Here is a 27,616-nt window from a genome sequence, read left to right on the forward strand (position 1 = left end):
TTTCGATCCCATTTTCGCTCTTAAGTGTCCAACAATTTAGTAACGGATCAATACAAAAGAGAGCTACGTTCGTGTCGTTAATTCTCGTTAAATTTTAGACAGAAAGCCACGCAGGTAAATGGGGGGAAACAATAATTTCGATCAAATTATTTCGCATTAATTGGTACTGGAAAGATTAGAATATCTCGCGTATTCGTTAATTTTTTATATTTGCCTTTGTAACTCAAAATTTGCAAAAATACGAATCTTTAAAACGCCGTTTGTTCATGCACGCTTGAGCAGTTCGCGGAGAATATCCGTTCAGAAATTCAAACGGCGTACAACACTGAATCAACACTGAAGAATGGTCTGAATATTAAGTTGAACGTCACAACAGTCTCGCTCCAAATCGATCGGGTTCATTGTTGGAGGTCAGCGAAGAGCGATCGACCGCAATCCTCGGACGAATATAGCAGGGTACGGTTGTTTGGGTTCGCACGAGCATAACCCGGAAACGGTTGTCTGACACGAGACTAGGGGTTCGTGAACGTTGACACCTTATTATCGGTGTGCCTGGGGGCCGCGATCATCGGGAAGAAGAAATTGCTCTGCTCGTTCTCCGCGGCACGGCGAAAGTCACCGAGTGAAAAGAATGGCCCGCTAAACTATATTCCGATCGGAAGTCACGCGGAATAATCCCGTGGCGGAGCCTTCTTTCTCCCTTTCTCTCTCCTCTCGTTCTCTTTTTCTCCTTTTGCAAAGGATCGCCCATGAGATTCGATCGGCGAACTGGCGATCGGACACGGTTCAACGAAGAAACGATCCTTTATCCGACACTCGAGAACCCTCACCGCGAACGTAACCGGCTTATTCAATATCTTCCATATTTAAATAGCCGGCACACGATGCTAATAAAGAAACTAGAAAGGTACCTGGCCCGTCGCGAGCGAATCTCGTCGCTTGATAACGTTATTGAACGCGGTTTCGCCTCTATTGAACGCGGCGATGCGATTTAATAGCGATCCTCGGTTACTGGTACACTGGTACAGCACGGTGAAATCGAAATCGATAATGTTTATGCGATTATGTTGAATGGGAAGAGTCCGATCAATGTGGCAATGATACGCGTTACGTGATGTTTCGTAACGGATTTACGAATACTTGTTTTTATGTATGTTTGAAATCGGACAAATTCGACTGCGAATGCGAAAGGATGAACGTTATGGTTAAGAATTCACGAATATTCGAGATAAAAATTCGTTACTAGATATGAAAGATTCCAAGAATTATTCGTATTTCGTATATAGATGGACTCTTAGGAGAGCGAGAAAGTTTCAAAATTTTTAAGGCTATCGACTTTTCTGCTTTTGATATAAGAAACTTGTATATTGTTATGAATATTACGAAGGAAACGTAAAGATGTTCGGGTTCCGTAAAGTTCAGTTAAAAACTTTCACATCTTTTATGAAATTTGGAAAATTTGGGAAGATCTGTTCTGAAATACGGGAGAAATTTCGATGGTCTTAAGAGATGCTCAATCAGAAAAATGAGAAAACTGTTTTATCGCTAAGATACAATTTATCCTCGACGAGGATGAAATCGTCGAGAAGTTCGTTTATTCGTAAACTGTCGGTAAATAATCTCTTAACGCATAACAGAAAACACTGAAAATCAGCGAGGATTTATTAACTACGATCATTTCCATGAAACTGTCCAAAAATTGTTGTGAATCTCGCGACTGAGTCGTAAGCAGCTGTTGGCTCGATTCATACGAATCCTCGAAATTGCAACACACGAGGGAGAAAGCATTCGCGGAAGCTACCGCTTTCACAAAATCACCGAGTATCTTAACAGGATACTTTTTCCAGATGTTACACCACCTGGCACCTTGCGATATTCCAGAACAGTAACTCGAAATCTTCCTAGTCTCTGGCTCGTCGTCTGACTGTCCATTTAAGCTGAACTTCTTCCACTCTCACACCTTCTTTTGCTACGAATCCATTGATTATTCGATGTCATAATTTGACAATTAGTAGGTACTGGTAATGCCAGTTCTTAATTTCCCTTCTATTACAACCATTAACAATCTTCCATCTTTCCAACGAACATCGAAGAACATCCTCAAAATGTCCCACGGAAGTTGAAGAGTTTACGGCTATGAATATTCCGAGGATGCAAAGTTTTGCCCCTGGCAGGATTCGGTCGAATCAGATGAGAATCGGGCGGACGTGTTCGCGGAGAGAAAGTGATTGGTCAGAGAGAGACTCGTAGTCTCAACGCCCTGCTCGAGTCGACGTTCTTTCGTGATGCTCGTGATACGACGATATCTTCTCTCGCTGCACCCGATGCACATGAGCCGTGCAGCGCGTGTCACCAACCAGCGGGTCACGTTTCCGGTAATTAATGGTTCACGTCATCGGCGAGGTCGAGACAGCGGTTACATCTGTCGATTGTTGTTCGTATCCGGACACTCGGATCAGGGACCGGCTGATTGTGCGGTTCATTTGGGGCTGCACGGTGAAAATTAGCGAATTAAGCGACGATTAGAGCGTAACTGCGGGAAGTTAGTTTGTCGTTTCACGCGGCAACTGGTTTTGTACTCTGTCGGTGATTTGTGAACATACAAATTAAACGGGCAGCTGTGAAAACCGCCTCAAACGTAGGATTTCAATCGAGGCACGAAAGGTATCGAACGGAATGAAATGAACGGTTGTGGGAGGTTGAGGAAGTAGTGGAATTTTCAGCTGTTTGAATTGGAATTTAAAAGTTTCTTTTGTTTTTAATTGAACGCGGTGTTGGAGCGAATGGCCGAAATATGAGCAATTATTGAGCAATTATCATAAAACTCGTGAAATTTTCAATTTTTTTGACAGAAATTCAAACGTGGTTTTGTTAGACGAACGAATAAAATTTGGGAATTTATTGGGGCTTTATTTTTGAAGAGCGAGTTGATAAAGCATTTTCAAACGGGATTGACTTGGTTTGAAGCGCTCGAAGCGCGCCCGAATTATTAAACCTATATGAATTTCACGGCGAATGACCAACGACACGATAAAGAACGGTGAAGCATTAATTAATTTTTTTCTCTCGTTCGTCGGAACGTTACGCTCGTTATTCGTTTGGCTCGAAAATTTATCACGTTACGCGTATGTATACGCGAGGCTGGGGCGCGCGACTACCGCATAAATGTATCGAACAAACACGCTCGACAACTTTTTCACGGCTGCTTCGGTGAGTATGTTGAAAATACATCGGTAATCGAAATTCACTCGCCGGAAATCAGTAGTTTACAATCGCGTTAGCACTGTTTGAATCCAGTGAAAATACGAGTACCGATTAATTTAAAAAGTGCTTTATTTTTTCCCATGATTTTCCATGATTGAGTTACATGTTCTCTGTGAACGGATAAAAATGTTTCATATTTTTCGTTTTTAAATAATATCTTCTGGTATCTCCAACACCGACAAACGATTAATCGTTGAACGAATTACGAGTGCCAATTAAATTCGACGCGATCTAATTTCCTCGATCGAAGGAGAGTTTTCGTTCGCTCCGTGGTAAAGTCGTGGAACTCGTAGAAACTCGAATCGAGTACAAATTCACGGTGGTATTCTCGGCGCGGTACGGAAGTCTAGAGTTGGAACAAAGGGAAGGTTCGAGGCGGCGTTTCTTCTGCCACGAACGGTTACGGCTGTACACGTCTGAGGGATTAAAGGATACGGTCGATTAATGGTCGACCAGGCCGCTCGTTGCCTTACCCACCGGGCTCCGTAGGTTTCGTGTGTTTCGCAGTGAAGAACGACATGCTTCGGATTTAGGACAAGCGTTGCGTGATTCTATTTCCATGGCACGGCCATGCGGCTCCGTGTAACCCATATTCGTTCCAAAGAACTCCGATGAATCACGACGATCGATCACGAATGTACCCGCGCGCTCTACGCAAATGTTCGTGGAGAACGCGATCGAAGCGAAAAGTTTCCATACTTGTGCAACTTCTTCGCCTAGCTCCGTATTATTTCTGTTCACCAATGTTCGATCGTATTTGCCAGTGTCCTATCGGTTATCGAATATCGAAAAGATTAAGAATTTTTGTTTGCCACTTTCTAATAGCACGCGCGTATAATACGAAGATCGCAGGAAAATATTTCAACGACTACCAAGGGATATTTTAATACAACGTAGCTACAAATGGAAAGAATCTATTAGGTCCGAACATATCGTTGACAATTTGTTTTAGAAGGTATAATTATTCGGGTAAGAATGTTATTGGTAACATGATTAGTTGATGCTGTTTTAAAAGTGCTTCCTTAGAAAAAGTAAGTTAAAGTTGTTGTGTTCCCTGTGGTTTTCGTGCGATACGAACGCGTCACAGATAACGCAGCGTTGGTCATCGAGCTTGCTAAAGATTCGATTCTTCTCGAAAGGAGATAAGACGTTTCGAACCAACGCCCGGCTGGGAGCCAAGACGTGATCGACTGCCGCTCGCAAACACACTGCCAGCGGATATATCGTGTCAACGACGACGCGTCGTTCGTGCACGAGGTCTGAAAATCACGGACTACCCCGTGTGCAGTCACGGATATTAAGTAATGGGCGGTCATTACGTCGGTGACGCGAACACGGTGTCGTGTTGGCGATCACCGACGTGGCATCCATCGCGTTTCTTCGCTTTTTCCAAGACGATCACACTCTACGAACCCTGTGACCCACATCCCACGGTCGAGACTCCTCTTCCGCCACGAGGATGACATTTTCCATGTCGTCGTCCCCGCGAGTTGCACGATCATCGTGCGCCAACCATGCCGCTAACCCGCCTGACAAATTTATGGACCCGGTTCCGTTGCTGTGATTGAAGCCCTCAGGATAGAGGAAACACGATGTCCAAGTGGCATGCTGTGCTTATGTACGATGAAGGGTCATGTAGTCTCGCATACCGCAATTTGGTAATCTCGAATTTCGTAGGTCTGTTAGTCCTGTTATGATTCTTCGTAAAAATAAATTAATTGGGAAGCGTTCGAGTACTGAATTTTAGCAAATTAATCATAGGAAGCACGGTTGCAGTAAAATCGAAGAATAATACATCTGGAATAGAGTGTTTCTATGTGGAGGAATAAGCACAAACTTTGGTATGAAACCTTACCAATACCTTGTCTTTTTACGACTTCGTTCTCGAAGGAGTCAAATTTAGAAATTTTACTCGAACGTTTCTAGTTTCCTACGATTTCTGTCCAGCCTGTACGTTTCCTGAAGGTTACCTTAGCCTTGACTCAAATGTTCTCGCCATCCAGTTTTCAGTGACCACCGTCACGTGATCGTAAACCATTTTACAAGCAGGTCACGCGCGTTTAGTAATTCCGATTATGGTCGAGCGACTCAAGGTTTCGGTCTCGCCCTTTGACGCTGAATCCGTCGACAACCTTCCATGCAACGTACGTGCCGTTAGGAGCTGCAGACGATTGCAAGAGGAGAGAATCGCAAAGATACAGATTTTTCCATCTTGCTGCACTCGAGAAAACCACTTGATCAGCGGTGGGTCTTGTTATGAGACTTCAAAGGAGACCGGAAGAGCAAGGTTAAACGAACCTGTTAATAAAGACCGGTGGCCGATTGAAAAAGTTGATTGAATCCGTCCCGGGCGAAAGCAGTTTTCGTCGAAGGACGATCCTTCTCTTCTCTCTCGCGTGCAATAAGATACTCGCGCTTTTTATCCAGCGACGATGACTCTCTTCTCTCTTCTTTTTCTCTTACGCTGGTGGCCGGCGTGACCGGTAGAAAGCACCCGGCGACCAGTTGATCGCACTTCACCGGTTTCTTTGGCAAAGAAAGCCGAGAACTCGAGTCAGCCCGGGTTGAACGCCGTTCTATGGAAAGTCTGGCGAGGAGAGAAGCGACACAACGGGATAAAAGGACGTGGAGAAGAAGTACCAAGGAAGGATAGAGGCAAAGGACGAGGAAGGAAAGGATAAGGAAGGATTAGCGGCGTGTTAGCAACGCTTGTAGTCCGTCAGCCACCACGACACTGGATGTCTTTCTTCATTAAAGACCGTTCAGACGTCCCGGTGTGTCGAGACGTCCATCTGGACGGCTCAATCGAGACCCTGCTACGACGGGAGGATACCCCCCTGGTGCGAACAGACCCGTTTCCATGCGCGAAACCATCCCGATAGTTCACCATCTTTCGGCTCATCATCGTGCCTGGCATATCGCAATTAAAGGTCACCCTCGTCCGAGCCACTTGCCCCGTAGAGAAACTAACGTTACACTTGCTTTTACCTTGGTCTATTTTCATGACCTACAGACATTGTACGGAGTATCTGGAAAGGCGATTACGACGTACGTATTCTGAGCGTAACTGTATATTATTGCGATCATCTGGTATAGAACATCGAGGCTTACTACTGTCCAACTGTAGAATCAAGAAGGTACTAGACTCTTGGTATGGCATTCTTACGACAAACTTTATGTAAATACTAAGTACACGAATACGCAATGCGGGAAACAAAATCGGAAGGTTCCCAGTACTCTGTTCTTCGAAAGAATTTTTCCACGGCGAAAAGCCGATAGGGAGAGTATATAGGAACCATAGAGGCGAAGTCGTCCGAGGATCAATATTTGCCGTCTTGTCTAGCGCTGACTTGGACGTAGTCGAGAACACTACATCGAACCAATACCGCTTCACCAGTGACACGAAGCATCCATCTCCTTTTTCGTTCCATGGCATCTTTATCTTACCTTACCCTCAGTCGTAGAATCTTCAAAAATGCTGAAAGCTTCTTCCACTTGTGAAAGTTCATAATGTAAATACGGTATACGTCGTTCGTACCAATCTTTTCCAAAAAATTCGTCGAAAATTCCCACGTGTGTCTCTTTCATAGAAAAATGAAAGTATCGAACTAAATATTTTTCTCTTCTTCCGATAGAATCTTCGTCTCTGCCCCTATTTCCACTTCTGCTCCACTTCTTCGAATCTTTGAAAAAGACCGAAACGTTCAAGCGTGAAACGTTCGTAGCCTAAATAAAATACGTTATTCGTACGATTCTTACCAGGAAACCTGTCGAAAATTTCCACGTGTCAGTATCTCGCGGAAAAATGAAAATGAAAGTTCATAGAAGCTGACTGCTGTTAGTCGGCAGCCGCTGTCCGCTCGGTGTTTGCGCACGGAAGCGTGTGTTTGCGTTGGTGCGCGGTGCAAGTGTGCCGTGTTCCTTGGACAGGCCGGTTGATCGGCGCCCGTGACGTTAATGCTTCCTGCAACCTGGAAGCGGATAACCTCGCGTCGTGAACCGAGGATCGTCGACCCGATGACGTTTCCATCGTCGACCCCAAGTGTCGTGGCGAAAAGGGGTCAACGATGTCGCGAAGCAGTTGAATCGTCGATTCGTTCGATGGTCGAGAAAGTATATTTTGGAAACTGTATTGGGAAACGTAAACATCTGCAGGTAGCTTCTGATGGGTGGTCGACGTTGTCGAAGATCTGTTTGGAGAAAGTTGGAATATGATGTTCCTATTGGCAGGTTTGACGTTGGTTAATTGATCGATTGGTATTTGAAATTTAACCATCGTCTCCGATAGCATTTTAGGATATTAGGATCAGTCCTGGAAGGTAGTAGATCGGTTGATTGGATCTGAGAAATTGTAACTCTATGTTCGATAGTGTAGGCTAATAAGTGGAGACAGTTTGCGTGAGTTTGAAGATTAGACAAGCGGATTATTGACTTTACTAATTGTAGGTTTTACTGGTTACCCTTTAAACGCAAACATGCTACAAACATCTTGTTAATTTGTAAAATCAACTTTCTCTATCCTAAGATGTTACATATAAAAATTTCAATGGCCGGCCTCAACCTTTCTTTACTCCGATTAGTTGCACAAGAATCCCACAACTTTCCAAACTTAGTCCTTCTTTCTATGCTATAGAAAGAAATAGATGGAACCATGATGAAATATTTGCCAACAAATTTTCAGTTTTGGCAGTTTTGTCAGTAAAATAGCAATTGAGAAGATCTAATTCTCGACAGAGAAAAATCTTTCTTTCCAAGATCTATGGTAAAGATTTCTCTTTTTAATAAAGAAGAATCCAATTCCGAACGATTAATCGAATTGGAAATTCATTGAAACTCCTTATTTACCGTTATTCCCCACTTTTCCCGTTGTACAGGGAGTCAGATAGCATAACTCTAGTTATCATCGAACAAAGTTCCGCTACAAGATTCCCTAATCTATCTTCCCGATTCGTTTCACCAACGGTTCACCAAATGAACTCGAAAGAACCGTCTAGGAACAAGGAAAGCTCGTGGTGGCGTTCTGTACCGTTGGTGGAGCTTTGAGAGCGGCAGCGAGGTTAGAAGAAACGGGACGATAGCGTGGTACAAGTCCTTTCCATCGTGTCCCCTCTGATTTGCATGAAGTTAGCCTGTTACGGAACGGTTGCAAAGCGAGCCCGTTTCCACCCACGCGAGCGTGCGCCGCCGGCTGCCGTTTGCAAAAGGCACCGCGCGTTCCGCTTGCTAAACGCGCGCGCGCCCGCTCGCACGCCGCTGACAGAACGCGCTTACTGTGCTGTCCGCCGCGGCGACACGCACAATGCGCCCCTGACCAAGCTTTTACGGTCTTTATCACTCGAATCTATCGGCCTTCTCCTTCTTGCTTATTGGATTCGTGGTTGAACTATGTTACTATCAAAGTCGAGGAGAGTTGCAGCGAACGGATTGGATTCCGCACACATGTTTGGATTTATTAAGGGTTCCGTTAGCGGCTCGTTTCCTGTTGCGGCCGATGGGTGAGGTTGCAGATAGTGGAGAGTAGGAATTAGGATTGATAAATGGAGGGAGGAGCTGGGTTATTGCGCACGTGGGTTTTTGGGATAGCTCGGGGGATGATGTAGAGTGGTAAGGGAAGATGAGTGTGTTGGTGAATGATTGTAGATTGTATTAACCCTCCAGCCGCGGGCGATTTTCATATTTTTCTGTACAAAATCGCGGATGAAATTTATATCTCGCACATGTATTGTATTATCATAAAGAGACTTTTAACGCAATAAAAAGAGTCAGAATAAGCGAGTAAAAGCAATTAAAAACGTTGGCAAAATAAAAATAATTTGCATAAATGTGCATGTTTCCACTGAAGCTTCGAACGTGTGATAAAAAGACAAAGAATAGTAATCACAATTTTACATGGCAGTTCTTCATCTACACTACTAAGTTAACAAAGTCCGTACGTTAGTTTTTAGATCGTTCAAGGATTTCATTCCAGGAATCCGACATTATTGCGCAGTTACTGTCGCTTAAAAATGCAAATGCCTCACTAACGACCATACTAGTCGAGACCACTTAGCCTAAAGTAAGACATAAAGATGCGATCGTCCCTGCCCCGAGACATCGTTCTTCCCCTATCCCTGTTTCGTTGCGTTCGTTCTCGATTAATTAGCGCGTAGCTTAATTACCCGCCGCGTTTGCTCGAGAGAATTAGCCAGAGGTATAGCGCATAGTTCCACGCGAGGCTCGCGAGCACCGGTAGCTCGCGCTTCGTTCTGAACTATTCCAGTTATTCTCGCGGTGTTATCAAGATGGATTCCAACCGAACGATACGGTTCGTGGAGAAATATGAAACGCGAAAATAATTAGTCCTGACGCCTAACAATTTGACGAAGAATGTGGCACTTTCGTAACGTTTTTCCGTATATACGCCGAGATAAGAAGAAGAAAAAACTATGGTCACACGACTGTTTCTTTTTTTTTTTTTCGAAAGTTATTTATCTTATCGTTGTGTGAAACGGTGCGTCAATTCGAGCGATGTAAAAGATGGTCTATCGACCTAGACCTTTTCGAGTACCTCTCAAAATTTCTAGTTGACCGTAATTCGAATCAAGGCGTTGTCTATTCTCGTCTACGACCTCGAATTCCGAGCCGCCTCGCGATTTATCACGATTCCGCTTGTCTCTCCGTCTCGAATTGCCTCGACTTCGTGGATGTTGATTAATAATGCAGACGAGTTGCATCGTATGCATCGATAAACCCGCGTGTCTTCTTATTAGCAAAGATGAACGTTACCTGAATGGCGGCCTCGATTAATTATTCGCCGGTGATAGATGCCGCGTCCTTGTTCAAGCGTTCTGCAGTCCAGAGAATGAACTTTTTCTGTTGTTCGGACCAAGGATTTGGACTAGGTTGGAAACAGCCGTTGGTGGTCCAATTACGAAGGCAGTATGGTTCAGTGAACCGCGAAATTGCCATTTTATTCTGCTACTATTCCTTTTTCTATGAAAATCTAATTTTCTATGGCATTTGACATTTTTCCATGCTGTCTGTCACCATTAGGAAGTGGCAACGTGTAAAACTCGTACGATTATTTTAACGCTGTTTCAAGTAATAAATTAAATTACAAAAATATCGAGTTAATATTTTTACATTTAATAAGAAGTATCGTACCATTAAGAAGAATTCTTTTCAAATATTTTCCACGTACACCGTTTCATCAAACGGTTGCCACGCAAGTGACTTCAACGGTATAGCAATCACCGGCAATCCATGATTCGATTGAAATTAACGTAATTACTCTCCGCTTCGTTTTAACGAACGTAGAATCCTCGTTGCGGTACGATACCGCGATTTCCTTTAAATTACAATCCCTGGAATCGTCGCGATGCAATTAAGGGGTAATTAATACTATCTCTTGTACGTAACCGAGCGATGTCTCAGCGTTCATCGCTCGATCACGTTCCACAATTCTAACTCTAACTCTAACACGAATCACGGGCTATTGTCATAACTGTCCGCGGATATTACGTCGCTGGCTTTAATTCAACGGTTGAGGCCCAACGGTTGATAGGGTTTTGCGGTCGAGGCTGGTTAATCCAAGCCGATTCGAATAACGAAACCGACACAACGTTACGTAAAACGGCCGCTTCTCATTCGGATTCTTCCTATCATTTCTGATCGGATAACAGGAGATGAAATGAAATGAGGCTGGTTGGATGTTCGCGAAATTGCGTTTCGTTTACGCCATCGTTAAGGGAACAATTGAAATTTCTAACAAATTGCTCCATTTTCCTCAAGTTCTTTTTTCCAAACATTTCGCGTTATGGAAATTCTATCTAAATTCTACAACTTTATAAAATTTGAGGAAGTTTCAAAAGTATCTTCATAATTTCGATAAATTCTCATATAAAAATCGATGTTCTACCCTTACTCCGACTCTACCAACGATTCTGACCTCGTAAATTTCCCCTCATAAGCGCGTACCACTGCGTAATATCGTTCAGTCCGTACCAATATAACTTAACCCAGCAAGAAATTCTCGGCGATGGCGTTAAATGTTTATAAAGGGCAGCGACCTGTTTCTCGGCCGTGCAGGAATGGCGTAAAGTCGATGGGCAAATATTTGCGGTATCGTCGTAGTCGGGAGGTGAACACGTTCAGCTCGCAGGGTTAATAAAGGCGGAGAACGGCTCGAAAGAACGGATAAAGAGAAAGAGAACGAGAACGAAAGGGAGTTAAAACGGAGGGACGAGGAAACGAAGGGAGAACGAAGCTCGAAGCGCTTGAGAGAGGCGGTTGCTTCTGTGGTCGATCGGTACGCGAGCATCGAGATCCGAGTTTCCACCTACGAGTCGCCGGAAGGGACAGTTTCCGCGGTCCGAGAGCAACGGGGATTTCATTTGCCGCGCGATTCAAGGCGGCTCGGTGATCTCCAGGCGGCGTCTGTCCTTTCTTTTATGCAGCACGCTCGGATCCCTCGTGATCGTCGTGCCAAGCGCGAGGTGAAAGTCTATCTCCTCGGATCCTTCGCCTGCCTCGTTGCTTTCTTTCTCCTTCTTCGATTTTGTACACCTAATCCTGATATAAGCTCCGCTACAAATATACACGATCAGCGGAGAAAAATACAGAACGGTGTAATCAGCGTGATTAATCGAAACTATTGAAATTTTACTGAATAAAAATAAAGACTCATGATTCGAGGTGTATTCCATTCGCTAAAATTGTTACGTCGCTATGTGCTTTATAGAGCTCATAGAATTACTATACGAAATCAGCTTGGAAGTCTACTATCTTAAGTCACAGTTACGGTAGATTCTTGTTCTGACGAATTTGTCAGGATAATCAAATATGCGATATTATGGATACGGATGTATATGTAGCTTCGTCTACGGATGTCTCGTTCATCAGAACATGATACAATTAGTCAGAAGGTGTCCTATGTTCTATACGGTGCACATATTCGGATATATTCAACATATTTTGCAACACATTACGATGTTGACATAGTCTAACGTTCTTCTTTCACTGGGTAAGGATCACTTGCTTCTACGTTACTGCAAACTCGCTAGAAGAGAATCGAGGCTGATTTTTTCACGAACACGGATAAGCAGGCTACACGAGATTATATACATCTCGCTTGGTACATGGAAAATCACGCGGAGGTTGAGGAAATTCGACTCCCTTGAACTAGCTGTACTCGTTCATCACCCAGGGACTTTGTTACCGCCGCGGACGTTGCACAACGCGCGAATGCGAGTGAGTCTCCAAGCTGATTTACGGGGTGCGTGTTTCCCGGCCTCGAGCGGTTCCTGTCGTCCGATCCACCGATAACTTCGTGGATACATGGAAACGTTTTTGAAGAGAATGTAACGGCCAGGGATCGCCGTTGTTGCCAGCGATCTTCTAGCGGAGGATCGATAAATTGGATCGATAGCGTGGGTGTGTTGATTTGGTGAGAAAGTAAATGACGATGTTCGTCTTTGCGGATGGGAGGATCGCGCGTTGTTTAGCGTGTTAAGCGACTGTGATATGTTTTAATTTTCTAAGTTCTCAGCGAAGCCTGTATACTTTTAACTATTTTTTGTCACCTTATAGTTATATTTTTGGAATTTACATTTGACAGTTATAATTTTTATAGAAATTCAGAAGGAGTTACAGATATAGACTATTATTTAAAAATATTGTTATATCGATGTCTTTCAATTCTTCTAACACGAATTAAATATTTTCGATTGGGAGATTTCTGTTCCAAAAGGTATGTTAAATAAGACAAGAAAATAAAATGTGTAGTATTTTCGTCGTTAATTTTGTTAAAATCATATGGAGCAAATATTCCACGTTAATAGCGACGGGACTGAAAGTTATTGCAGAATCCTCAACGATCCTAGAAATCGATTCATCATTTTCGAGATATTATCCGCGATGGATCGGGCAATCGACGAATCAAATAACGACATCGTTCTCCCCTTTATAGACCCGTCACCTCAACCTCCATTATCGTTAAAAGCCATCTCGCCGCGTCCTTTCTCGCTTACGATTTTCGACCGCGCCAAAGCGTCCGTCTTACATAATCGTACGTACGGTAATTTTCCTTCGAGTTAACGACACTGTGGCAATTCGACGTGGAGATTTCCGTTGCGCAACACCGTTCGCCGCTTCCAAGTTTGCAGTAAACGGGTGCGATTTGCGGGACGATGTAACGCAAGAAAATTGGAGCAAATATTACAGGTTATAGCGAGCAAAAGCGACGGGAGGAAATGCTCGCGTGTAGAACGTTTGTTGAAGTTAAAGCGCTTCCGCGACTTCTTTGCGGGTGGCCCTCGTGCCAGCCGCAATTAATTTCAACCGTGCACGCAACGAGAATTTAATCGCGCAGATCAACGGGAGCTAACCGGAGGTTGTGTCAAAATTTCGTTTTCGAATTCTCCTTGACATTTCCTTATGAGGTTCGATAGATAATTAAAAGTTCGAATTATTCGAATTTAAAGATTCAAACATGAATTTGAATTCGGTGTGGATTTGAATTTGAGTTTGAGTTTGAGTTGAAGTTTGAATTGAAAGTAGAAATGATCTTTACTTACCAGACACTCGGAACTCAAGTTTCGTCGAACAGAGAATTACAAATTGAAAGATCTGAAACTTCTCTGTTCAAGATCGATAATAAAAGTGAAGTAATTTCAAAGCGCTTTATACGTAGTAACTTCATAGTACCAATTTGCAAGCAACGTAGATGGCGATTGATTTATTACAGCGCGCGCACGATATTTCCGCAGAACTCGCGAGCGACATTAAGAGCATAATTGGCAATGTCGTTGATAACGTGAAACGCGAATTACAGTAATTACCGAATGAATTTTTCAGTTGAGTCGCGTTTTCTACGCGTTTACGCGTGCTTGTCAACCAACTGGGACCAACGTTCAGCTTGATTTTTAGATTTGGAGGAGAGAGTTAAACGATATCGACTGGTAAATAGGTGTCTCGTACGATCTGTCGCGTTTCCATTATTACTCGTTCCCCTGCTCCGCGTTATTCGACTTTCCCTTATTTGTTTCGTGGCTCGTGTAACGAGCTTTTCGATCCGTTCGATTGCTACAAATACGTTTCACAGACCGTAGGCATATTCTGGCGATGTTACATTTCAGAATTTCTTGCTACGTCATATAAGAAACGATCTTGTAAATTTCGCTTACGATAGCACAAGTCCGTTCGTAAATAAATTATACGAGTTCTCTGAACTTCCGTAAAGTGAATTTTCGTGACGCATTGTGTTACGTCCGGTGACTGTCTACACAAACCAGGCCCAGATGTCTACACATTCTTCTTGCGTATCCTCAGCAATCTTAAGGACCTACCATAAATCTTGGCAGTTTCATAGTTAAGATCCTTCAGATCAAACATGTATCTTTTTACTTCAAGTGTTCCTTGGTATTTATTGTCCACTCCGAGAAGGTACAAGAAATTTGGGGTTTCTCCTTCCTTGCCCACCAACCTTTTTCTTATCCAATTAGAAGCAACGATTATTGCCCTCACTTTCCTGGCCAAAATTGCCATCAACGAATCCGATGGTCTCGTGCTTTAGAACACCCATCGATAGCTTTCCTCCACCACAACATCGTCACCGAACTTCACTGGTTTTCCATCTTTAGATCAGTCAACATCTCCTGACTGGTTTTCCCTTAGATCAGTCATCTATTTAACCTATATATACGCAATTGTCTATGTCCATAAAGTTGTTGGAATAAAGTGTATATTGTAACCTGTTACTTCGGTGTTATAATCAGTTCAACCACCTCTATTATCCTAAACGAAATAGGGGATCGATCATTTCGTGACGTCGATTATCTAATCGTAACGGGAATTTACGACTCCCGTTGGCGCGCTTCTTCGCGATCGCGTCTCTCCGCGAAAGGTCGAACACATTGGAAAAACTTTCTTAGGAAATTCCGGGTGTAATTCTTGGTCCAGAGCCATACGATAGAACTCGTCAAAAAATCATAAAACATTCCAAGTTCTAAGCTTGAAATTCAAAATACTACGATATTTCCTGCTGGGAACGTCGGTGAAAACGGGATGGCGAATCGCAGTGGCGGTCGGCTACGATTACCTTCCCTTTCGCGGCGGGTCGTTTACGCGACGCGGCGCGACTCTACGACGGTTAAAGCCGCGCGGCGTTTGTAAGGAGCGGGCTGGTCGCTCGTAGCGCCAGCGCGGAGTCATAAAGGGTATGGGAGCGACACACCCACCGGATGCATTTTACACACTCTGCTCCGGTAGGTAAGCCGCGGTGACGTCATCGTCCTATATACAGGGTGCCGCAGCCGTGACCCGTCGCCGCGACCTGCACAGCCAATTCTTTCCTCTGTTCTGTTGGCGCGCGAAAGTCGGATTCTTGATATCCACCACCGATAATCCAGCATCTGCGTTCCAACTGCCGCGTGACTCTACATATTCCTCGTTACAACTTATACCATTTTTTCTTCGTATTTACACGCATAGAAACGCAATTAGACTTTAAAACGCTTTATTCCGGCATAATTCTCTTGTCAACGTCGAATCGACCCCTGACTCGTTCTCTCTCGAGTAGTTGTCGAGAGGTGTCAGCGATATCGCGAGCGTGTCTACACAGAGAGATTGTCTCTTTCTCTTTCTGTTTGGCGTGGCTGCATTGCATCGTTGCTCGAGTAACGCAATCGCACGAGTCACGTGCGCCGAGCACGTAATAGAGGCTGGAGAAATTTTTGCTGGATCGGTGATCCGTGGGCTTCGACTTGCCTTCTGCTACAATGTTGCTTCGAGCGTTTTTGCGGGACAGCGAATTAATTGCGCGACCGCAATCAAATCGGTACAGGGTGGAGATTGACGTGGCAGCTGGCCGGGGGTGTCGCAATAGGAAGTGCTGTACGGTATTCCGACAGTTTTTCTGATTCAGGGTTGCTTGCCACGTTTCACGTCGTTTTCATTAATTTTGATTTCTCATACTGAACCGACGTTAAACCGATACATGCGAAATATCGTTTCCATGGGTTAATACCATTTGTTATGTTTCATCTCGCTGTCAATCATCGTCGATGACACGAAAGAAGAATAAATTTAGCTTTTGGCATAATCTATATGGAATATTTGCGAGATTTGTAATAGAGACGTTAGAAATTCGTAATTGACCAACGAATTTTTTAATTAATTTCATTCTCGAGTTCTGTTATCGAAATCGTAGTAAACTACTTTTTCGTATTTAATAGGTGAAAATATTCGTATAAGTTATTCGTATAAACGTAAATGTAGCATTTGGAGAAAGTTATGCAAATGTTGGGACATATCGATTTTTCAGTAGAAAATGAATCGACAGGGAAGCTATAAAATAACGTTGACATCAACATTTTAAAGAATATTACTGTAAATAATACGTGACAATTTGAAGTGAAAGTCACATATTTCCCATACGCTATGTTATCCACCACTCTAATAAAATTATACGAGTTTTCATAGAAAGTTTCATTCTCCCTTTCCAACAGATACTTCCCCCGCAAAGAGGAGGTAGATTATTTATCTTCCTAATAGTTTTTCCTTCCAATAATCTTTTTTCACCCTCGTATAAAGGATCATAAAAATTTTAGAAAAAGAAGGAAGGTAACTTCCTCTGCACTCAACCCCCGCAGCGTGGAAACCGGTGAGTTAACGACGGGCATTGGTGGCCGTTTCTAACATGAAATATCGGTCGGTTGTCGTCGATATCTGCCGTTGTAATCTGAGTAGAAACAAATCCTTGGAATGCACCGGGCTGGTTGGATTGAGTCGTCGTCGTCGTCGTCGCTATTGCGATTGCGCTCCGGTCCGCTCGTCGGGGATCGAACACGCCGCGCGTCGGCCTGTTGCGTTCTGGAAAGCGGCTGCCATTGTTCCGTCGACGGAAGACCGTGTTCGCCGTGGAACCGAGATAAGGGATCAATTTTAGATACAAATATCACACTGACATATAAAGTTGTTGCGGCCTCTGTTGTTGTCCTATCCGGGAAAGGTCGATGAACTTCGTTCGATTAGCACCAATCTTTGCGATGAATTTTTCACACTTCTAAACTCTGTTCTCTGTTTTTCTGATACTTTGCGGCTACCGCTAAGGGTAAAATCTATGATTTTTTTCAAAGTTGTTATTTTCCAATGTTTCGATTAATTACGTCTTTGTAATTTTGTGGAAGCTTCAAGTTTGTAGCGTACGGTTCTGAATCACGATTACATCAAACGATCAAATAACGACACCTACCTCCCTACTGCCGAAAGCGGAAAGAAAAAGAAACGCGTGTCTAACGAATCTCACGTGCGTGCCACAGCGTTAGAAAACGACAATTCACGAAGCTTATCGGACTAGCGAGCGAGAGGCACTTCATCAGGCCAGCGCGGGTTTCCACGTGCGGAGATTGATTAATGCGCGTTTCCATCCCGCGTGTCCCTCTTCCCCTTTCCTCCTGTCTTCGTTCCGTCTCGCTCGAGAAACTCTCTCCTTCGGCTCGCGGACTCGGTGGTCCGTTGCATTATCCTGATCCTAAACAACGCAGCATTGATGGATATCGCGAGCGCTTCTGGTGTATTGTGCAACCATTCGAAGCTGGCTCGCGGCTCCGCTTCCGATGGCTTTTCTCGGTCGCCGCGGCGATTTAATTAACGACACCGGCCTCTCCTCTCTTTCTCTCCGTGTGTTTCGATTTTTCGATAATTACGAAGCGACGCCGCGTCACCGTCGCGTCGGTCGATCGTGAAACAGTCGGCTGGCCACTTAGGAGAGTTCTTAACGAGACGAGAACGAGAAAATATCGGCGAAAGTAAGTGGATCGAGCTGCAAAAGTGTCCCTGCCACTTCTCACAACGCTTGAAACGTCGATACCTTTAACGAACTTTGCTCAAACACGATCTTCGAGAACGACCGATCGATTTGCGTTTTCTTCTCTATCACGATGGTTATCTGTTCGGTTCGATTGTCGTTGCCCGGTGTCTATCGTCCGGTTCAGGGTCTCGGCCTAGCGGTACACCGTTGCTATTCATGGGAAAGTATGATAGCGTTTGAAGCACGGTCGTGAAGTTTGTACTTACGATAATTTGATTTGATCCTCGTTCGCACGACGAGGTGTAGATTTCAAACGGAGATTGGAAACTTAGTTTTAATAATAATATAAATTTATCGACTATAAGATCTTGGTAAATTAGATAGAAGCAAATAGAGAGATGTACATAGACGTAGGAAAGCGTTCTCCATAAAACTGCAACGAAGAAGCAGCTTTTCTAGTTTCAAAATGTTGATTTCTCTGCTGTTGAGACAGCCAAAGTATCTTTGCAAATCGACCATGAAATCCTGTAGAAGCATTGAAAGGACGAGTCAGTGAGGCGAACGAAACGAAGTACTTACGGAGAAGTAGAATAGGAATTTTCACGCAGACTCAAGGGGAATCGACCGCGAGAGAATCGCAGGCAGAGACTGGTGCGAATTCGCCACAAGCCCTCGCGAATACCGGCCACGTAAGAAGTGTCAGACACGCCAGCGAGAGTGATAACCCGTCAGTTATATAAATGTATTAAATTATATTCTATGCCGCAGACACGCATCGCGGAGAATGGACTGGACGTCTGGCTGATTGGTTAGGGAGATCGTGTAACAAATGTTTTCACGATCTGTATTATTCCCGCGCGAGAAAAGTGTTCTATGCTCTCTGCCTTGTAGCCTGTCTCCTTCTCTCTTTTTCTCTTTCCTTCTTCTTCTTCTTGGTTACGTTTCATTGTTTCCATTATGATCACCATAGATTCCCATGACCGGAGTTTTCGAGCCGCGATCGGTGTCACGGTGAAGACAAATCTCCTGGGATTACATTAGATCATTGCGAAATCTGTACACCTCGAATATCTGTTCGGCTCGAACGTACTAATCAAATGTTCACCGGTTGACGTGGTCGCTCGATACAAACTGGTTTACACGAGCAGAACGCTGTCTCGGACAGTTCGACGAATTAATAACGATTGGTGCCGATGGAAAAACGTGATCCAGGCGTAGATATTAATTGTTCTCTTGGAACACCTTTGGCTTGTAGCAACAGTATGTGGGTGTTATTCGAATCGTGTACGTTCATGATAAACCGTATAGTGATCGAGGATGACAGGTATTAGCTTCCGTCAATTTGAATTATTTGCTGAGAAACTTACGAATATCATTGAACTAAAGTCACAGCCTTCCTATCGTACGAGCAAACGTCAATTTTGTCGTCTTACAATATTCTTTTGTACGAGAATAACGACTGAACAATAAAATCAACTTTGTCAGTGACTTAACTTGTTCAAAATAAGCAAATATGCAAATATCCTGGAGCAACGGTATTTATAAACGTTAGACCCGAGTCGACTAAGGCTTTCGAGCAAGTTCACCCCCTCGCGCAACGTTCACCCTTTTCCGTCCACTTTCTCCCAAGATTCCATCTCCCACAAAATCCCAATCATACACAAAAACTCAGACCGTGCTGCAACATGAAATTCGCGAGTATGTACGAAATGCAAATTGGTGGGCGTGAAAGGAACTCGCGGCGCTTATAACGGGACGCGATTAAACAAAGCGACCGGTTAAACAAAGGGGCTAATCAAGGCCCACCCCGTGGCGTTCTCGGTCAATTTCAATTCCGCGATCGTTCCAGCTTTGCTGTCAGCGAGACGGGCGCATGAAAAAGGCAGGGTTGCTGGCATGCTGACGTCCCAATTCTCCTCGCGTTCTTTCTATGCCGGCACTCCGCTTTGTACCGCCGACAATTTCGACTCTCTCTCTCTCTCTTTCTCTATTCTTCTCTCTCGCGTTATACTTTTTTCTACCCTTCTCACCCTCCGATGACTCTCCCTCTCTCTTTCTTTTTCTTTTTGTTGCAACGAAGCTTAATGAATGCATTCGCTGCGGGGATTTGAGCGAACTCGATCGAAAGCTCTTGTAGTAGTTGATCCGATTGATGTTTGGTGGGGCGAGTTGGCAAGAGAAACGGCCACTGAAATTCATTTGAAGTATCTTTGATTTCGTTATGCCAGGTTAAATTGTCGGGCTTTATCGAATGTTTGCTCAGAGGTTGATTAATTCGGCATTGTTTTGGTAGAGAGTTCTCGTTTGGAAGTATTATGTACCCACAATTTAAGTTTGGTTGAAATTAGAGGATGAGGAAGCTTTTAAACGGGAGAAATTTTAGAATTTCTGGAAAAAATATTTTCATTCGTTCAGGCTGTTTATGATAGCGATTCTTGTTGTGCCAAATTTGTCAATTTTATCGTCTTAATACTAAGTATAACCGCAGTTTATCAATAAGATCATTAAATATAGAATCTTCGAAACTCGTATGTAAATTCTCAACGAACTTCCCACCTAACTCTCGTTAGAATATTTAAATCGCTTTATTAATAATACATCTGCCTTCAAAACCCACCACGTGCTTCTAAACATCGAAGCGTGTTTAGCCCAGCATTTCATAAATCACATTATCACAGGGAAGTGTAGATACATTACGGTGAATCAAGAGGGACTGTTCGTGCGAGCAAACGCATTAATAAACAATATGCCTCCATAAGGTGGTCTATTAAAACAGCTAGCGCTGTAGCCACGGTTAATTTATGCGAACCCTCGGCTTCCACGTCCCTTTTCATTTCCCGGAATCCCCATAGGGACGAGACCATCCTCCCCTAACGAGTCTTTTATGCACCGTCGACTTACCCTTTTCCCATAAATTTCGACTGACCAAATATTGGTATTGACGAACCCTGAAATGGCCCTATTATTCGAATATCGTCGTATCCTGAGGGTCGGACTCCCGTTCCACCATGAAAATTATCGATACTTGGCATTATCGATCCAACGAGACAATAGCTGATTTATACTACTCGTTTATGAGATCGGTAACAGTTGCTCGAACCATGTAATCGGGACATTACAAATTGAAGTGGCTGTCACTCGAGCGGCGATCCAAGCGAGCGAATAGCGATTGTCGAGGGTGATTTAGATTCTTTTCTTAAACTGTTTGATCTTGTTAGATCGCTGTTTTCAGAGAAAGGAATGTATTTGTTCTATCTAGTTTATGGTTTTGTTTGTGAAATCGACGACGATATGTCGCTATTACTTTATTCGAGCTTGTAAAGTCCGATGCCGTATTTATACTCGACTACCTTATCTACCATTTTTTGATGTAACGCTATTTCTTTACAAAAGCAAGGTTGAGACGATAAGCGCAGGAGCGTGTTAAAAGAAATTCTAGGAATGAAAAAAGGCACAAGAAATGCAAAGGGAGTAGCAGTAATGAAGATAAGTAACGTTTTCTTAATAGTTGTAAGTTCAACTTTATCCATTTGCAAATTTGTGATGTGCTATCTTTTAAAGTTGTGACGTCTACTATATCTTCTGAAAATCTCAAGCTGAAACATAACGACAAACAAAAAGTATCCCATTAAACTCTCAACCGGACGCATTCCACACGTACCTCGTGCAAGTTTCGTTGCATTTTCGCTCATCGAGCACGAAGACCAGGCGGATGAGGGCGGACACACGTGGGCGATCGAGTACGCGTATAATGGTTACATCGCGGTGTTCCCCGGTTTCTCGAGTGGCCGCTAAACTGCGATGTTTATGCAGTCCGGTGTAACGATGCACGCCGATATAATGCAGCCACATCGCCGCTGGGGCGACGCATGCCACTTGTCCGCTTCGCCATCCGACGCCCGCCGGCCGAGCGATTCGTAAGCGGATAGCACCGGGTCCCGATCCCCGCTGCGACGTCGTTCTGCGAACAACCAGCCGATTTTGCTGGAAAGTATCTGGTTTACGGTCTCGAGAGGCCGACCAACTTTGCGTTCCTCGAAAAAGACGAACTGGATCGCCTCGATTCGCATCGATGAAGGCGAAGGACCACGCGGATTGGAGGAAGGGATCTTGGATAAACGCGTTTACGTCTGCTGGTGATTTGTGTAAATACTAAGGAGAATCGTTCTCTTTCGTTGGTTTTTACGAAGATGGTTCTTTTTTTCTTTTAGTTTCTTACGGAGTTTGAATCGTTGACACGTTATAGATGCACGAAGAGATCTCGTGTATTTGTATTTTATTGTCAGAGACTGTTGACGAAATATCCTGTGTTTCGTGGAGATATCAGTCAAGAAATTTGATCAGGATTTTATGCTTAAAATAAACGACAAGGTAAGAAGGGTTGACAGTGATTTATTTAACGTGTAATATTTGACGCGAAAGAGTAGCTGGCAATTAGGTTCGTTTAGTACGTAAAATGTTTAGTTCGTAACGTGCTAGAATTCAACTCTTGAGACTGTAAAATTTTACCACGTAACTGCACGACTATAAGCAAAAGTACGTAGCCAGCTTAAATTAAAGCGAAAAGTTCCTCGATAAATCAGCACCCTCGTTTCAATATACTTTGCGTACATCTCTCGAAAGCACAAAAGACAGGCGGAAGAAACGGAGTCCAGCGATGCTCCTCGAATTGACGGATATACCTCCCCAAAAGCAAGTTCCAAGAGTTCATTGGAAGTGGTGGACGGGTGCTGCCATAAAATTCAATTTATTCCCCCTTGTTTGTTCTCACCGTTGGGGGAGATCGGTGTCGATAACAGATTCTCCTGGCGTAGGCCATGATTCCATAACAATATGGAAGAGAACTTGGAACCGTTAGCTCGCTTGTCCCCTCGGCTTCTTCGACCGCTTCCCGTTTCCGGAACCATGGCTCAGCGCGTTAAAAGCTTCTGAGAACGCGGAAACCCGAAGGTGTTATATAACTCAGGAATGCACGCCGCCATATATTACGTGAAATCTCTACATTACGAATATAGTAAGATAATGGCCAGTAGTAATATCCTTACCCTATTTTGCGCTATTATTATATTATGATATCGTTATGATATTATGCAGGTATAACCGGGCCGATTTCATAGGAGATTTAATCAGACACTGTTTCATTGTATATCGACGTACATGTAGTGGCAACAATGTAGTTAATTATCGACTATCTGTTGGAATTAATCTGGTTTGCCCCAGCTTACTACCAGGTATAATAATAATGATCTGGTATTCGTCCATTTATCACGGGGCTACAATAAGGAGATAAGAACGCGCGCATTGTGCTGCTGCGTCCGTGATAAGTGCTGAATATTAACAATGCAAGTATCTTGACTTTTACCAGCCATTATACCGTTCATTAGCGATAATGGGGATTGTATATTCAATTATCAATTGTTTTCTAAAATTATTTTCGTGTTCCTGGATTAGGCCTCCATCCGAAAGAATCCCGCGAACAAGGAACAGTTATTCGCTACCGAACTTGTTCTCCGTGCCAAATTTCTAAACTTAAATTCTGCTCACGCGTGTAGCTGTGATTCTAAAATTAATAAAGTACACGATGTATCGATTTGAATTCCGAATGACTCGTTCGTCACGTCGCATTACATCACGTTCCACCACCTGTCGCCATTCTATCACGTCCCAACCCTTGAAATTCATTCCTGGTCCAGATACGAACAAGCCATGTCACTTCACGGTAATATGTAACGTTTCTCCGGGAAACAGGCTCGTGAAAGGACCGCTCTGTTGCAGGGTCGCGGAGATGTCGCATCGTTGGTCCGGAACTTGCTCGGACCGATTTACGGCGATGGCGTTATCAATCTGCTGATAAGACAGGCCCGGGACATCCTGGTGTGCGCTTATCACGGCAACTTGGAGAACTTCCTCAGGACTTATCTGTCACCAGCTGCGTCTCTTCTGGCGGAAGTGAAGTCTGTCGCCTCTGAAACGGTGAGTTTATTTCCTCTTTTCGCGTAGTCGCTCGCGAATGTACGAGGTTCGTCCGTGAAACTGGATCGTCCGCGAGGCAGGAAAGGTGAAAGAGCGGCGGGAATGCGGCTCAACGGACGGATTGTTCCTCGAAGCGATTAAAGTAATCAGTCTCATAGATGGCTATGTCCAAGTATGGTCGCGACCGGATCCACTTCGCGACCAATTGCGAAATCCGACTTATCGTCCGGATGACACGGCCTTCTATTTATATAACCGGTGACCGATTTAATCGGCGATGAAAGCGCGCATCGAGAAATTCATCTTTTTGTTCGGCGGTTGTTTCTTTGATAGCTGGAGAACACGCGAAGATAGCAGAGTTTCCGATCGGTGTCCTTTGCCTCTGCTACGATCTACGAATTTTTTTTTATCGTAATCTCGGTACCGTTTGAACAAAGAAAAAGATGCTTAACATTTTACGCTTTTAATATTTACAATTTCAACAGAAAATCGAGGCCAGAATTTAAACGGAAAACAATAGGATCGAAAATGAGTTAGAATCTACCAAAATTAAACTTAAAATTAAACTTTTCAGAAAAATCGCGACTTTTCTTTGACCTGGTACGTAGATAGTTGCTTAACCTTCCGAAGTTTGTCTCCAATGACACAACTCGGCTGGCGTGAATGTGATATAACGGCAGATTAACCGAGTAACGCCCTCGCAAAGGTACTCAAGACTAGGTACGCGAGACATTCCAAGAGACAGTTCAGCATTAACGCTTAGAAATTCAATTAAACCGGCAAGAATTGTCGAGCGAGAAGTGGTCGTCGAGAAGAAAGGCAACCCTTGCCGGTCGATCGTCGCTAATAACACTTGTAGTTGCGGGTAACCGGCCTGTCTCGAATCTCGAGCAACGAGGGTTGTCAGCGCGTCGAAGCACGTGCCTTCACCGAGGTTAATTTATTTACGCGGAGAGCCACGCCAGTCGCACAAAGTGTCTCGAGAGGGCGTTCGCAAAAGCCTCCGCCTAACCACCGATCTCGAAATCTCCCGCTGTACGGTTCGTAAACGTTAATTAAAACTCGCAGCGAAATAGGGACAGTTCTCGGCTTGGGGTAACGGTCGAGCACGTGGCGAAATAACCTAATCTCGTGACACCAAACCGCTTCTACTCGGTGGAGGTTGCTCTGATTCGAGGGGAAGATGGGTTTGATGAATAACGTTCGGAAGCTCGGTAATTGGCGCTGAGAACGTTGACTGATTGATTCGGCCGACCCGAATTGTGTTTGATCGGAGGAATGAATTTCTGATGGTGGGGTTGAGTTGTGTTTAAAGGTATGATGATATAGAATGTTAGTGATATACGAGTTTGTAATCCGAGGTTTTTGCACAGTCTCGCGGTGTCATCAAAATCGAAGCTGTTATGTTTTATCGAAAAATGTACTTTGACGTTTCAACGTTACAGTTTATTAAGAGTCGAACGAGACAGTGTTCGTGTTCGAAATGGTTGCGGAATTAAGCTTCAAATATAAATTTAGAGAAGACAGAAGAAAGTAACGTCGACTCTGTTCGCAGACCAAGCTTGTCGCAAGTAAAAATAGGTTGACTGTGTTTGAAACGAACTGTCAATTATCGTAGAGAATATCTCGACCCAATAGTAAGAACGTGATAAGATTACAGCTACGAGTCCATCGTTCTACCCTGAAGCCTGACCGAGGAATTTCCGAAAACTAACTCTTATTACGACGTGAAGCGGGTACGAGGGAAATTTCTACACAATGGAAGGCACGGCGAGCGGCGCTCGATAAATTCTAAGGAGAAGACCAATAAAGAAAACGACGCGCTGGCTCACGACAATTTGGCAGATATGGGGCAGCGATGTCCACGGTGGAAAGCGGAGCGACGCGAGCGGAGCTCTGCTCGCTCGTTAGCGCAGAATTTCTGAAAGTAGGTAGGCAGAGAAGCTAACCGGCGCGTTCTACCTAATATAGGCGAGCTGTGGCCTTTGTCCGCGCGCAATCACATCCGGTACTGTCGATCTGGAAATTTGTCCGCAGACCAGTCGACTCTTCCGTCACGATTCGGGACTTGTCTTCTATCTAGCCATTTCGGTCGCGTCGTTGTCTTCGTTGCGATTAGTAGATTGCCTTTTAAAGCTCTTCGATCGAGGAGCAATCAGGGTTCAAGAATCGTAGAATTTTGCTCCTTAGCGGAATGACCGTAAACGTTCGAATTTAACGTATAAAAACCAACTACATTGAAAGCTTGACCGTAAAGAATGAATTTGCTAGAACGAGTATGACTGTTCGCTAACTTGACTTACCTTAACAACTACCCGCAGGAACTTAATAAATCCCTCCTACTGTCGTACGATGTAATTACTCACCCTAGAAGAATTATCCTGGTAGAAAGTTCGATGCAACATGGAGCAGTCCCTTGGAAAAACTGGAATAGGTAGCTCGCGAGCGACGAAAGCGTCCGAGAGGCGGTACATCAGCGCAATTTGCCAGCGTCGTTTCGATCAATAAACATCCTGCACGATGTATACGGGACGAAACAGGAATTATCCGTCGTTAAACGACGACCGGCTTCGCGGAGCGAAAGGTTGTCGAATGTTGCGCCGAGTGAATTACCTACCGGACAAGTAATTCGATAGAGCTCGTTACACCCGAGCTTGTATCCAATTAAACTAGCCTAGACGCTGTTTCTTTCTCTTTTTCTCTCTTACGCGAGTGTGACTAGTGATTTTCCGTGTACGAGCTGGTGTACGTAGGCACACGGTGCCTCGCCACCACGCGACGCATCCGTAATCGCCGTATCAACCAAGCCGATAACAAGGTTACGCGCGTGTGCTTCGTCCGTAATAGCAATAATTTCTTGCCAAGTAACGACCATTTCGAACCGTATACGGAAAAGGGACGCCCGACGGACTAAGAACGGTTCTCGACTCGCCCTTTACGTTCAACCGGAGAACACGCTCGTAAATATCATTTCGCGGCTTTCCAGGCTCTTAACTGGCCCAGAGATTTTCGTTTTGGGAAACTGGAGCGGAGAAAAATTGATTTATAGATCGTTGGTTGCTGCTTGTGGCACTTCTTCCGATACCTTGGGTAAACATAATCGACGGTTGGATGGAGGATGTAGTAGTAGAGATACTTTCTGAAATCGTGTTGTCCAACTTCATCAATCAAAATGAACAGGAAGATGTGAATGTTACAAATATCTTTTAACATTTACGTTGGACTTTACCATTATTTATATCGTCTGTTTGCAATAAATAAGTTTAGAGAGGTAGTCTTTTTTTTTTAAAAAGTTGAACCCTAATCACGTATTCCGGTAGTAAAATTCGAGAATTTATACGACGACCTCGAAATATTTCCATAACTTAATATTTCTGCAATTCATTTAAAACAAAAAACAATTCACATGCTTCACTTCGAAATCCCATGTCCAATTTTGGAGCTATCGTAACGGTTGTTTCTGCTGGAAGAACGTTTCACCGAGGAATCACCAGCTAGGCTGTGACTATGCTGCAGCAGCAGCAGCAACAAAGAGAGAGAGAGAAAGAGCTAGAAACGTGCATAGTGCTTGGCTCGATATTCGAAGGGCAG

The 27,616-nt window shown here is 44.0% G+C and overlaps 1 protein-coding gene across 5 annotated transcripts in view; it reads left to right on the plus strand.

Moving 5' to 3' along the window:
* LOC132904525 (uncharacterized) overlaps window positions 1-27,616 on the plus strand; it is a 307,845-nt gene that overhangs the window by 44,126 nt on the left and 236,103 nt on the right. For all 5 annotated transcript variants that reach the window (XM_060955100.1, XM_060955102.1, XM_060955101.1 and 2 more), the window contains exon 3: window positions 23,828-24,025. In XM_060955100.1, coding sequence (XP_060811083.1) covers window positions 23,828-24,025 — 198 coding nt within the window. The remainder of the gene's footprint in view (window positions 1-23,827; window positions 24,026-27,616) is intronic.

The sequence above is a fragment of the Bombus pascuorum genome, chromosome 2 (assembly GCF_905332965.1).
Source record: "Bombus pascuorum chromosome 2, iyBomPasc1.1, whole genome shotgun sequence".
Classification (NCBI taxonomy): Eukaryota; Metazoa; Arthropoda; class Insecta; order Hymenoptera; family Apidae; genus Bombus; species Bombus pascuorum.